Here is a 14,169-nt window from a genome sequence, read left to right as displayed (position 1 = left end):
TAAGGGATAATTTACTGTATATATTTAAGCGAAAATTTCTAAAAAGGTTGTGTACAATTGTTGTACATTGTAGGCCTATGCATCAAATGTATGCAATGAGGGAAGAAAATCTCAGCACGGACTTGCAAGAATTTTCCCGGATTGACATTCCCTGATAATGATGATGATAATAATAATAATAATAATAATAATAATAATAATAATAATAGTAGTAGTAGTAGTAGTAGTAGTAGTAGTAGTAGTAGTAGTAGTAGTAGTAGTAGTAGTAGTAGGACCAGTAGCTTAAGGGGCGTTAAACCTTTAAAAGTGACATAATTCCACTTCAAAAATAATTTCCTTAATTTTAGTCTTATGATTCCGTATAAAGATGTTTATCAGGCTAAGTATGAAGCATCAAACTCTTTGTGCAACCGCGATTTTCAATTCGCTTATTCAACAACTAAGTTATTTAGCGTAGATGCAATTGGTGAGAGCGAGGTGTTATTTGGTAAGATGAGGCCGAGGACTCGCCTCGGGAATACCTGACATTTGGATTACAATTGAGAAAAACCTCGGAAAAACCGAACTAGGTAATCGACCCAAGAGTGCATCGAATCACGTCAGAGCGGAGCTGCAGCCATGATGGAATGATATACGTATCGATTTTTCTAAGCCGTTTCCACCATCCGACACACTACACATTACTCTCCAAACATCAGATCCGTTTGTTATACCTCTGGTACTGTTCTGTCGTACCACACAGATCTACATGAGCTGCATGAGTTCTCATATATCCGTCACACAAGAACCTGAGTGCTTAACCACCTTTTACATAAAACTTACACACCACTACGGGTTAGGGAAAAGAAGATTCATTTGATCGTACAATAGACATCTCACAAATGCGGACCACGCTTGTCATGGATGTACATGAAAGAGAAGGACCGCTGAGACATCACAGGACAGTTAAAAACAATGAATAAAAACCCAGTCCCTGAACCGAAGTTAAATTTCTTCCATTGCTCACGCCGGGTATGAAGACTCAGACCGCGTTTTTAGGAAGCGTACGCGTTATCCACATAGCCACAACGGAGGACCAAATAGTTTTATGTAGGCCTACACAAATAAAAAGTGAAGCAATGTGCTAAAACTCGGTACACGATCGGAACACTTATGTTCGCAGTAAAAATATTGATAGTTTTTTATATTTTTCAAATCTATGAGTCGTCTAGGGTCCATCATCACTGCCAACTTCCAATCTTTGGACAAATCGCAATTAACTTTCACCATGGCGGACGATCGATTTGACGTCAAGCAAACACAAGTGGTGTCTTATTATTCGAGAAGGCGATGATAACGGAAGAGGCATTGTGGAGAGTTTTGGTGGAATCGGAATGACTAAAAACGGGAGAAACCTGATAATAACCCTCACAACTTTGATTTTGTCGACCGCTAATACCAGTCCGCCATCACCCAGATTTGAACTAGGGTCCGCGGGGTTGGAAGCCAGCGCTCTGCCAACTAGCTACCAGGGCGGCTTAAAATGTAATAGGATATATAGCATTTGTATGCTCAACTGGTTCACTTGAAGAGATTTTGTATTTGTTTATATATTATGTTATCACTTTAAATTTAGAATGTACCAAATCTATAACATACCTGGTAAGTGTGAATCCAATTGTGGATCGACTGTGACGACAACAACGTTATTTTCGGTAGGGACTCTGAAAACATAAAATTAGAATATAATCAGTCCCTATAATTGTAACCGGTTATGTATATAAAATATTAAGTAAAATAGTTTATTCTTATTATTCTGCTTAACCACCCCTTCATATAAAACTTACACATCACTACGGGTGATTCATTTGATCGTACAATAGACATTTCACAAATGAGGACCACGCTTGTCACGGGATGTACAGACCGATTATTTAGTCCTGACAGCTCAGCGATGCGAAAGAGGGGAAGTAATAGGAGTAGTGGGAAGAGCTCCGGTGTAGAGATAAGGGCGAGCGATCGGTAAACGAATGCAGTACAGCTTAATTGTACTAGAAACATACCGCTCTACCGCACACATAACATCCGATCGCCCCGAAGGCAAGCGAATAACTAAACCAAACACCCCTTGGCGTAACTAAATGGACTCGCCTGACTCAAGCGCACATCGCTGGAGACTGTCAGGACTAAATAATCGTACTGTACTAAGCCTACATGAAAGAGAAGGACCGCTAAGACATCACAGGGCAATTAAAAACAAAGCATAAACACCCAGTCTCTGGACCGAAGTTAAATTTCTTCCATCGCTCACGGCTGGAATGGAGACTCGGACCACGTTTTCGGGAAGCGTAGGTACGTGTTATCCACATAGTCACAATGCGGACGAAATAGTTTTATGTACACAAATCTAAAGCGAAGGAATGGGCTAAAATTCGGTACATGATCGGAACACTTATGTACGCAGTAAAAGTATTGGTAGTTATTATCGTTCTTAACAGAGATATGTCTATGATTTATTCTTGAATTCATTGGGCTAATTCTACATTATGAATATTCCTAATTAATTAGGCATTTTTCTCTCCCATCTATTATCAGAAGTATGAGCACTTCACAGTGACAGTATAACTTTGCAAATAATATTCTTTTTTGTGAATGATAATGGATATAGCAAATGGTGGAATGGTTTTAGACGAAGAGTGGCCAGATAAATCCGACCAGTTCAGTCTTTGTCCACCACCTGGACTCTTCAAGCCAACATTTTCCCTTTCTTTAAAATGTGTGAAACCACAGTCTGAAATTGTTTGTCCACTTTTATTCTTCCACTATTTGATTAGTAATAGGGGTGCGATTTTGAATATTGTTATACTGAAGTGAGATTTGGATTTTAAATATTGTTGACAGTTCAAAATTTCTCAAACGCGCTTCTCGACATCCTTTCTAGGATTCACACAATTACAACATCAACATAATACCTATATACGAGACAAATTGAAGGGTTCAGAACCATAGTGGGCCAAAGGCCATTTACTAAAACCGTAGAAAACAAGGGTTAAAATGAAGTTATTGCCATAATTCAATGGAAACATATAGCAAGTAATATAAATTATACATATAAAACTAAATTATATGTCAATCTTCATTAAACTATGGCATTCACTTAACTTTAACTCTTGCTTTCTCCGTTTTTAATAAATGGCGTTTGGCCCACTATGGCTCTGAAACCTTCAACTAAATTTCAGCATAAATCGAATATATATATATATATATATATATATATATATATATATATATATATATATATATATATATATATATATATATAGTCATATGACTGCTATTACCTTCAGCGTGTTGACAAGATGGACGAGATGATCGACTACCCAAAAGCGCTCTACACTATAGACTTTAGTAGTTCTGTAATGTTCAAATACGAGTGAGGCAATCAAGACATTATAAAACTTCGTATTAATTCATATGAATAACTAATCGCAAGAACTGTGCTAAAATTCTTAAGCGTTTGAAACATGAAGATGGAGAAGTGGAGGACAGCTAATATTTTTATAACAAACGCGACAGGCCTCCTTCTGCAGAGCGAACATCGGCAAATACCGAACTTCATCATGCTCAACAAATTTGAACGAACATAGCGCCTGTAATGCACGACACTAATGTTCACTTATAACTAAGATATTAATTAATAAATATAACAATTATATATATATATATATAGGAACAACAAAGTCAAAATAAAGTAAATATAATTTTTAAAACAAAGTTAATATAAATGCAGTAATAATCTTAATGCAATAACAATAATCTTAATACAACGACAATCTTAATACAAAACAACAGAATATAATATAAAGGGGAGAATGTTGTACCTTGGAACACTTTTTACATTTATGCCCATATATTTCGTTGTATTCAAGATTTTACATTCAGATTTGTCTTGATTGAAGAAACACTGTATAGCCATCGATACATATGCCTGACTATATTATATTGAATACTCTAAGAAGGGAGAGTCCATTTTTTAGAAAACGTGGCAAGTGTTCCAAGGTACAACATGGTAATGTACCTTGGAACAGTGGATGTTTTGTGTGTGCAAAACTTACACTACGGAAATTTATGTTGTATTTAATAATCCACATTAAATTATCACATAAGCATATCAGAAAACAATGTTAAATGGATAAACTTCCTAAGTAGGCCTATTAATGAATGTAAAAAACTAAGAAAATGAAGACAGAATTATTTACGTTAATGATCTTGAGAAGCTAACACAATAAGATATAAAGTTATGTTAAAGAACCTAAATTGACACAGAGAGTCATAAATTTACATGAATAACTTGAGAAGTTAATAAAACAGAACATGAACTTAAGAATTTCAAATAAAATTATGTTAAAGAACATCAGAACTTAAAAATTCACATTGTTAAACATAAAAATCAAAATTAAAATCGTGTTTCACTATTGTTTGCAGTTTAGGCTTCCCTTATTTAATATGAAATGAAATATTTATTTACAAATGTCACACACATATGTTTTCCACGCTCCTTTATCAACGCCTGCACAAAGTTCATGAGACCATCGTAGGCATTTTAAACAACGAATCCACTGTTCTCCACACGTATCTTTGCAAAATTATTGGTTGCAAAAAATGCAGACTTCATCAGTGCTGTCTTCGTCATCAGTGGAGACCAAAGGCACAGGTTCATCTTCAGACGAAGAGGAAGATGGCACTCGATTCCTTTTGGCAACATTTTGCAACTTACCGATTAAGTTAGTTCTTGCAACCTTAGGTCGGGTCTTGGAAGCTCTTTTCTCCTTCAATGACCTTATCTCTTCCTTCTCAGGAGTGTCTGTTGCAATTCGTGTCCTACCAGCTCTTCTTCCACGGGTATTCAATTTCCTGGGCATTGCCTTCGGATAAGGTTGGACTTCCTCAGGCGTTACAATCTTTTTTGAATTTTGGGATGCCTCAGGAGTCTCTGATATCGAAGTTCCACTGTTTTGTGGTTGTAGATTGAGTCCAGAGGAACTGGGAGTCGCAGCTTGCAGGCCAATTTCACGATCCGTGACATATGCACCAAGAAAATCATCCTCACAAAATACTCCACGATCTAATGTGAATATTCCTGATTTCCTGAAGCCACTAACTATGTTTGTAGTTGAAAATGCTCGAGGGAAAGCTGTTCCTAAGACTTCAGCCACACAATACAAGTCAAAAGTTCTTCCTGGATTATTGATTATCCATGCATCCACTCCTTGGTTATAATAACCCTTCAGAGGACCATAGACAGTTAGATCGAGTGGCTGCAGTTTATTGGACGTGTGAGGTGGAAATGTAACCATTACAACACCAGCTGCAGAAGCTCGTTCAACAGCCTCTACAGAGAGATGGGTCTCATGATTATCTACAATCAAGAGGACGCGCTCGTCTTTTGAACATTTCACAAATTTGATGAAATGTTCCATAAACTTCAGGAACATTTCATCATTAGACCATCCTGATGAAACTGCTGCCCCAATTGTTCCAGGTGGAGCACCAAACAACATTCTTTCTTTAAAGAATACCCTTGGGAGTATCAGCATGGGTGGAATGTGGTTACCTATAGCATGAACTGCTGCTATCATGGTTATCAGATTTCCTCTTTCTCCTGAAGTGCAACTTCCAATCTGTTTAACACCTTTTGAAGCAACAATCTTAGCAGGAGTCTGGACAGTTGATAGACCTGTCTCGTCTACATTCCAAACCCTTTGTGCGGGAATAGGACCATAGCGACTATGCACACTTTCAAGATTTTAAAAAAATGCATCAACATTGGCTTTATTAAAGCTTGTTGAACGCGATAAACTTGTTGCCTCCGGCTTTCTTATCGATAAATCACTTGCATGCCTTCGCATAAACCACCGCATCCATTCCTTCCCAGCAATTTTCTCCTCATTCCACTTTGGAGGATATTCTTTTCCGTTTGCAACTGCGAATTTGTATGCAAGTTCTCTAACCCCCTTCTTAGACAAACCGTAATTCATTTTTGCAACGTTTTTAACATACTGAACAAGAAAATGCTCTTCAGAATCACTGAATATTCTCTTCACATCACAATTTACTGAATAAGTAAAATTCTCGTTTTCAGATTGTTTAAAAGCAGCCAGGTGTCTTGACAATGTAGCAAGTTTGACATTGTACACTTTACATGCTTCCCTAATAGAAATTCTTTTGTCTTGTGTGGCAGTGACCGCTTCTACGGCCTTTTTCATTAATTCCGCGTCGACAGGCTTTCTCTTTACCCCTAATTTACTACGAGGCATCTTTACCTGAAACAGAAATAAGTAAGCGTTAATATGTTGTACTTTGGAACGTGTTCCATGGTACAACAACTACTTCTGTTTCAAGGTACAAGACCATGCACTGCAAAGATAAAATACTTTCATCGTTCATAGATTGTGACTAATGTTTAAACAATATAGTATATTTTACTCACCAAGAAATGCAGAATCGACTGGTAGTTAAGTTTCACTGATTCAGCTTTCGAACAATATATAAAACGCTTAAATACGAAACTCAAATTATTTACAACAGAGAGGTAAAATTTAACGGCTTGTCTCACATGAACAGCAACGCTTAGAAAAGTGCGGGAAACAGTTTACACTGCCCTCTGATGTACATTCTATAACATGTTTCTTGAATACGTCGCTAGATAGCAGCATTGACTAGAAAATATCAAGTGTTCCAAGGCACACTATCCTCAAGGTACAACACCCTCCCCAACTATATTATTTTCAGAAATTTATTACAAGCGTATTTGAATTATTTAATACTCATATAAAATATATATATTTAATATATATATATATATATATATATATATATATATATATATATATACTCATATCGTAAATAATTATTGAAGGGTTCAGAGCCATAGTGGGCCAAGCGTAATTTATTAAAAACGGAGAAAGCAAGGATTAAATTTAAGTGAACACCATAGTTTATTAAAGATTGGCATATCATTTAGCTTTAATGTGTACACTTTATATTACTTCCTGTATGTTTCCATTGAATTATGGTAATAACTTCATTTTAACCCTTGTTTTATACGGTTTTAGTAAATGGCGCTTGGCCCACTATGGCTCTGAACCCTTCTATTATAGTAGCGTTGAGGGATCATATTGCGACTGTCAGTTGGGAATGGTACATTAGACTTTCATTTTGTTACTATTATATCGACCATCCCGCAGACAATGTTCCCATATCTGAACAATCACCAGACATGTCCACTGTCAGGTCTAGCAAAACAGTACTTGAATCTGTATCTTTGTATTGGAAGTTAGACCCAATCGAGCATTTGCATTTTAAATAACTAGTTTCCTAGTTTTCGAAGAAACCACTGAAACTTCACTCACATTAGCCGATCGCAGAATGTGAAACCAGAATCTCCCGATTAGGAATCTACTGTCTCACCACTGAGTAACCTAGCTCGACAATTTATGTTAAATATGTTATTACAGGAGAAATAAATTCATATTAAGTTGATTAAGGTTAGGGTGACCAGACATCCTCTTTTGTCCGGAGATGTCCTCTTTTAGGCCTTCGTACGGGATACGGGCGGATTTAAAAAAAAATCAAAAATGTCCTTTTCGTAACTTGTATGCCTGATAATTTGAAATTATCTGATTTGACGTCTTTTTCAAGTAATTTGTAGGTGGCAGCAGCATCGACGGAATATACTCTTTGCCAACTATCATAACTCTCTTTGCTCCTCCTTGTTATGGTCGTTGCTCAAAGGCCTGATCACATTATATAACAGATTGCTCAGACTTACAGGCTTTGATGGCAACAACTTTTATCAATTCACTATGCTGCCATCTAGCTACTGCATAAGAAATCACATCATAAGTCCAATTTGAATTGCATGGAGTAACTGTACTTCCATCTAGCGGTCGTTACTAATCGACAGTGGCGATCATGGTGGTTGTTCTCTTCTACAAGTTACCGTTTTTAACATTGGGATGGCCAATCTGTTATATATGTGATCTGGACTCAGAGGTAGCTAGTAAATCGAGAGATCGAAGTGCGAATGTAAATTTAAATAGATATTTTTCTGTCCTTTTTAATAATTATAGTTCCCTTGACTTTCATATGTAACTAAATTAAAAATTATTATTATTAACTTTTTTCATAATTATTTCGTAATAAAGTAGATAATAACATAAATTAAGATATCTAAACCTGTACTGTAAATATTATGTATTAAAATAGATATTGACGTAATTTAAAGTATGATATAGGCCTAAGCACAAATTTTCTGTCCTCTTTCTTCGAACAATGTCCTCCTTTTTGAAGCGTTGTGTCATCTTTTTTATCGATGTGAATCTGGCCACCCTAATTAAGGTCTTAAGGATAATGCCAGTTTTCTTAATTTATTACTACTGAATTTGATAAAAATTCACTGACTAGCAATCGATGGACGGAAAAACAGACGGAAAAATATGGCGATGACGCACTATATTTTCCTAAAAAAATTGTTTTACGGTGATACAAAGTAAACATTCTGAAGAGGAATTAACTCTAGGAATGACATTTATTACAAGTCGTTAAAGTCAGTGCCAGCCTACTATATTACATCACTCACCTGTAATGGGGTGTGGTGTAGTGCCTAACTGCTCGGAGCATAGTCTCTTCTAGGTCAGGGGTTACCAATAGGAGTATCAGCATTCCTAGTACTGTAGCAGTCATCATTAGGAACAGCTGCATCACCTTCAGGAAAGGACTCATGGTGATTGCAGGATTTGAACTGCAACAAATAGAGAACATTTTTGTGATTACGTTAATATAAACATTTCATGAGACCTAACTTCATTCATGATGTATTCAGAAGGTCCGAAATTATATTTTTGAGTTTAGATGTCGTCAATTTTAATTGAATTTATTGTAATTTATCACTCCAGATTTATATGATGGCGCAGTAGGCCTACTGATTACCATCAATATAAAATTACAGTAGAACCCCGCTAGTCCGAACTAATTGGAAATGCGGTTTTTCGGATTAAAAGGGGGACAGGAATGCAAGCAGAGAAATCACGTTTTATTTCCTCCCACCGCTTTTTTTCAGTTTAGAGTTTTATCCACTCGTGATGAAGTAAATTTTACTGTTTATTGTAAATCTTGAGGAAGGAACATCCCATGAACTACGACTTGAGATCTATTACTACCCAGCATTTGCTCATATTGGGTTGAGAGGAAAACCCGGAAGAAACCTCAACCACGTAACTTGCCTCAACCGGGAATCGAACCCGGGCCACCTCGTTTCGCGGCCAGACGCACTAGCCGTTACTTCACAGGTGTGAACACGTAGCACATTGATGTCGTTGTTTACATTCACAGTATGCCTATCTACTATGTTCAAGGAACTCTATAGTCAAGTTTTGTGTACATTAGTTGCTAAAGTGTCCCGGATCCTAAGCCTGATTATAAGACTAGACTATCAGATCACATGATCATGAACAATCTTGTAGTGTGTAGTATATGTCAAAGGAGCCGCCTCTGCCAAAGTGACTTTTTGTTTTCTTTTTTAATATTTGTTTCTGTGAACAGGACGACTTCTTCGGTCAGAGAATAAAGGAAAATAAACGAAGTAGACATTACTCACAGACCCTATTCATTACCACAATGACATAGAGAGTTCGGAAAACAATATGAAGACAAAAGATGTCGATGGAAACCTTGGAAAACACAATGACAAAATGATGAAAATCCTCTGCAACCTTTCATGACTAGTCTGGAATCTGTATCGGCGCGACGAGTAGCTGAACATCACGCAAAAGCACTGTGTGGTGTCAGCGTATCGTTAAGCGGTATAATATTTTTTATATGTATGACATAAATTATGCAAATTTATGCGTATTTTACGGGTTGTGTAGAAATTAACTTTCACGCGTAACTTCCCAACCCTGATTGTAATTTGTAGCTTATTTTCTTGAAATGATATTCAATACACATAGGTCCTACTAAATGAAGTCATTTAATGTGCACCCAAATTACAAGTTGATATTTCGTGTCCTGGATTACATACGAAGGACATACTCTAAAATGCCAAAGGAATATGTCTTTATTTGTGAACTGACGGTTAAAACAAATAAATGAATAACAAAAGGATTAATTTATTTATACAAATTTACATAAAAGCAGCTATACGTACAGTATACTGTAGCCTACTTCAGTATTTCCAAAAATTGTCTTATTTAAATACCCCTCGTTTAATTGTCGGAAGCATATTTGTCTTTTGTTATAAGATCCCGAAAAAGTCGCTCCCTTTTCATCCCAGTCTGACAACGGTTGCAGTTTGTGTTCGCATTTAGCTTATGGTATTGTTTCTGTTTTGTTTTTGTTTTTGTTTTTTTTTTTAAGAATTTCAGATAAGGGTTCAAATAGCCTTAGCAGTTGACGCGTCCTTTTAAATCCCATTAACTAACTTTTCATTTCAAACTCTTCAGATATTTTATTCAACGTTATACTCAAATGCAAGAAATGCTGTTACAACTGAGAGTAAGTTTCTTGTTTTAATGGGGTCTACTGTACCTGGTCAGCTTTGGACACTAAAATAATTTATAAAAAAAATTACAAATAATTCTGCATAAAAATTGTTTCTAAAACATATATATGGGCCTGAGAATATACTCCTCACAATAATATAATAATAATAATAATAATAATAATAATAATAATAATACCTGACAAAAATTAATAAAATCTTTGATTTTTCTTGAAGTTGACACTCCTTTATGTTTCTTATTTCATTAAATTTACGACACTTATACCTCATACACATGATGTTTGGAGAAATTCACTCGTAGAAAATGAATATGAACAAAAACCGTCCAATAGTTAGGACAGGGGTACAGAACTGGCGAGAGAGAGGTGGAAAGCATGGGGAAAGCATTGGTTCCCCGTCCACAGACTACCGGCGTTGAATGACGTATCTGTAGCCCGTGCGCAACCACATAAGACAGACACTGAATACAAATCCCCTCCTCTACCAAGTCAACGACGCGGGGATGGAAGGAAGGGGTGAGTGACGTATCCGATGAGTGACGCAACGCCACAATTGTCGCCCAGTTCTCCAAGCCTGAGTTAGGAGATATCGCGTGAATACAGAGATAGACATCTGGAATATCAGAAATACTTCCTTGGAATAAGGGATTCTGAAAGATGGTATTTCCTCGTTAGTTTAGGATTTGCCAAATCTAAATACAGTACTTTTATCTTTATATTTCATGTAGGCCTAATGAGTCAGTACAAAGACAACACATTAGAACGCATAGACGTCCATACCCTAAGGAGAATTCAAGCTTATGATCACGACTTCCGGTCAATTGAAAAGCTTCAGTGTCATTTATAATAATTAGGGAACGGATTTATATTTCCGTACCTATTTTGTTTCCTATGTCCTAGACCAGGGCTGGGCACCGGGAGCGAATCCAAACTCTTCACAGGGACGCTTAATGTTCATCAGTCACGGCATCAACGCTGCGCGGTGTTCGGAGGGGACGAAAGGGGTCTTATGGCTCCCCATGATAGAGAGGAATTCGCTCTTGGTGCCCAGCCCTGTCCTAGACGTAAGTTATTCAGATATATCTACGTTTCATGTACACAGGATCCCCCATATTAAAATTATAAAGGCCATAAAACGCCTAAATGAACCATAAACTCCTATAAATGCCTAAAAACTATACTATTTGGTAAAGTTCATAGATTTTCTAACTCTCTAACTTATCAGTATGCTTTGAAACTTCGGACCCAACAGAGCAGTTCAGTGGAAAATCCGCATAACGGCGTACTGAGTATTAAACTGAGTAGTATAGTGGTAAAGCGTACAGTGGGTGGGGGTACTATAGAATGAATGCCAACAAATACGCAAAGAAACACGCTCTGGATTTGAAGGTTCTGACGAATAATTTAGTTTTCATACAAACCCGTTTTCAAACTGTGTCTGAAACTATTACACGGTTAGAAAAGTCAGAGCAAGAGAGCCGGAAGCCCTCAAATTAATTGAGAAAATGACGCAGAGAATTAATGAGACACCAAGTACACCGGTTACTGAACGTGTGAAACAGAAGTGGAAATCAATTTTATGTAAAAAATAATGGATATGGAACATTGTGTAACATAAACAGTAAATTAGTGGGCATAGAGTCGCCCGAGAATATAGGACTGTCTCTTAGAAACTGCAATGATGTTAGGTTTTCTCGTTTTGCTCCTATCACGTCATGCGACGTAGAGCGCAGCTTCTCACAATACAAACTGTGTTTGGCTGATAACCGAAAAAGATTTACGTTTGAGACACTGAGAATGTACCTTGTAGTACATTGCAATTCGGTACTGTAAATGAACTTCCTAAAGACGATCAATAGGATAAATAAAGAAATTAAAATTGATACATATTTATTTCCGCCATTAACACTGTGTATAATTAAACACAAATGCTTATAAAAGACAGGAGAATAAATGCTTTTCACATTCTTTTGACATTATCATTGTGTAATGTATATTTACTTTCAGAATGTACATATGTGTGTGTTTCCCCATACTACCGTACTCTACTGTAAATAGTAACGTTGTTACGTCAATACATCTTTACCTACCTGCTGCGAGTCAACAACCTATAGTGCATGCACAATAAACTTATTGTATCGGGTCCAAAGTCTCGAAGCCTACTTATCATCGTCAGATCTTGTTCACTACATGTAACATTGTAGTAAATTCCATTCTGGAGATCGAATCCGAGATGACGGAAATATAAGCCAGCCTTCTATCGTTGAGCTGCTAGGGAAGCTAAGGTAGCCTAGATAACATTCTTCTTCGTGGAGTGTTTACTGCAGATATCACACCGACTTACAGCTTAGAACAGCGATGAGCATCGGGAGCGAATCCAGACTCTAAACGGGGACGCTTAATATTCATCAGTCACGGAATCAACGCTTCGTGGGTGTTCGGCGGGGAAGAAAGGGGATGAAGAGAAATCATATGGCTCCCCGTGAGAGAGTAGAATCCGCTCTTGCTGCCCAGCTCTGGCTTAGAACGTGATATACAATGCAGTAAATCCTTTTAAATCTGCATCGGTACTATGGAATTTCGTGAATTATTGTTAAACAATGGAGTTTTGGTAGTAAATCTCGTTCCAAAACCGACTGTGTCCACCGACGACTTAACAAAAAACTCCCATTTAAGAAACCGAAGCTATAGTTGATATGTTTGAAGTGCGTCCTTGATAAGTGTACGATGGGGAAAAGAAAACTTGCGATCGTCAAAAAACGGTTGCCTGAGTGTGTAGGGCCAGCGAAATCTCTGCAGCAGAAGCAAAGCGCAATATGTAGACTGCCGCACCTCATTCTATTCCGAAGCATGCACAGATAAAATCTGGGCGTTTAATATAGCGCTTCTAGCACTAACAGTGAATCACATTTATGCCACACCGTATTTCAGTCCCAAAGCTCGGCACAGAAATAAAGTGTCTTATGTTACATTTTCCATATGAAAAAATAATTAATGCAGAAAGCAGCGAGAAAGAAATAAGGGCTAAATTAGAAAAAAAAAAAAAAAGGGCGGTAGAAAATTCGTTGTCTCTGATGTTAAAAATGCACGTGAGTGGCTGTAATTTGGTTTCTGTGAGTAGGATTGAATGCCGGGTTATGCATTATAGATGGATCCAACCAACTAAAAGCATAGATACAAAATCTCGACAAACATACGTTTGCCACGTAGAAAGTAGACGAAAATCCTTCGACACTGCGACCGTAGGGTTTATTGCATGTGAGATGGCATGTATAATATTTAAATCAGATATGAGAACTCCACTGGCTGGATTTGCAGCCCGGAAATAGTGATATGTTACAGAAAAATGAAGATCTCTGTGCAAAAACCGGTCAAGTCCAATCTTTTCAAAATCGATATTTAGTATGCATTGCTTAGATAAATATATGCTGCACACTTTGGTGCAAAAATCCGTCAAATTTGGCTTTTTTTTAGTTGGTTATTTAACGACGCTGTATCAACTACTAGGTTATTTAGCGTGGATGAGATTGGTGATAGCGAGGTGGTATTTGGCGAGATGAGTCCGAGGATTCGCCATAGATTACCTGGCATTCACCTTACGGCTGGGGAAAACCTCGGAAAAAACCAACC

The 14,169-nt window shown here is 37.1% G+C and overlaps 1 protein-coding gene across 1 annotated transcript in view; it reads right to left on the bottom strand.

Moving 5' to 3' along the window:
- Positions 1 to 14,169, bottom strand: part of LOC138707768 (sialate:O-sulfotransferase 1-like) — a 90,064-nt gene that overhangs the window by 31,814 nt on the left and 44,081 nt on the right. The window contains exons 2-3 of the mRNA XM_069837640.1: positions 8,621 to 8,782; positions 1,639 to 1,703 (exon numbers count right to left, since the gene is read on the bottom strand). Coding sequence (XP_069693741.1) covers positions 1,639 to 1,703; positions 8,621 to 8,763 — 208 coding nt within the window. The 5' untranslated portion in view covers positions 8,764 to 8,782. The remainder of the gene's footprint in view (positions 1 to 1,638; positions 1,704 to 8,620; positions 8,783 to 14,169) is intronic.

Source organism: Periplaneta americana, chromosome 10 (assembly GCF_040183065.1).
Source record: "Periplaneta americana isolate PAMFEO1 chromosome 10, P.americana_PAMFEO1_priV1, whole genome shotgun sequence".
Classification (NCBI taxonomy): Eukaryota; Metazoa; Arthropoda; class Insecta; order Blattodea; family Blattidae; genus Periplaneta; species Periplaneta americana.
This window is presented reverse-complemented; position numbering and strand designations above follow the sequence as displayed.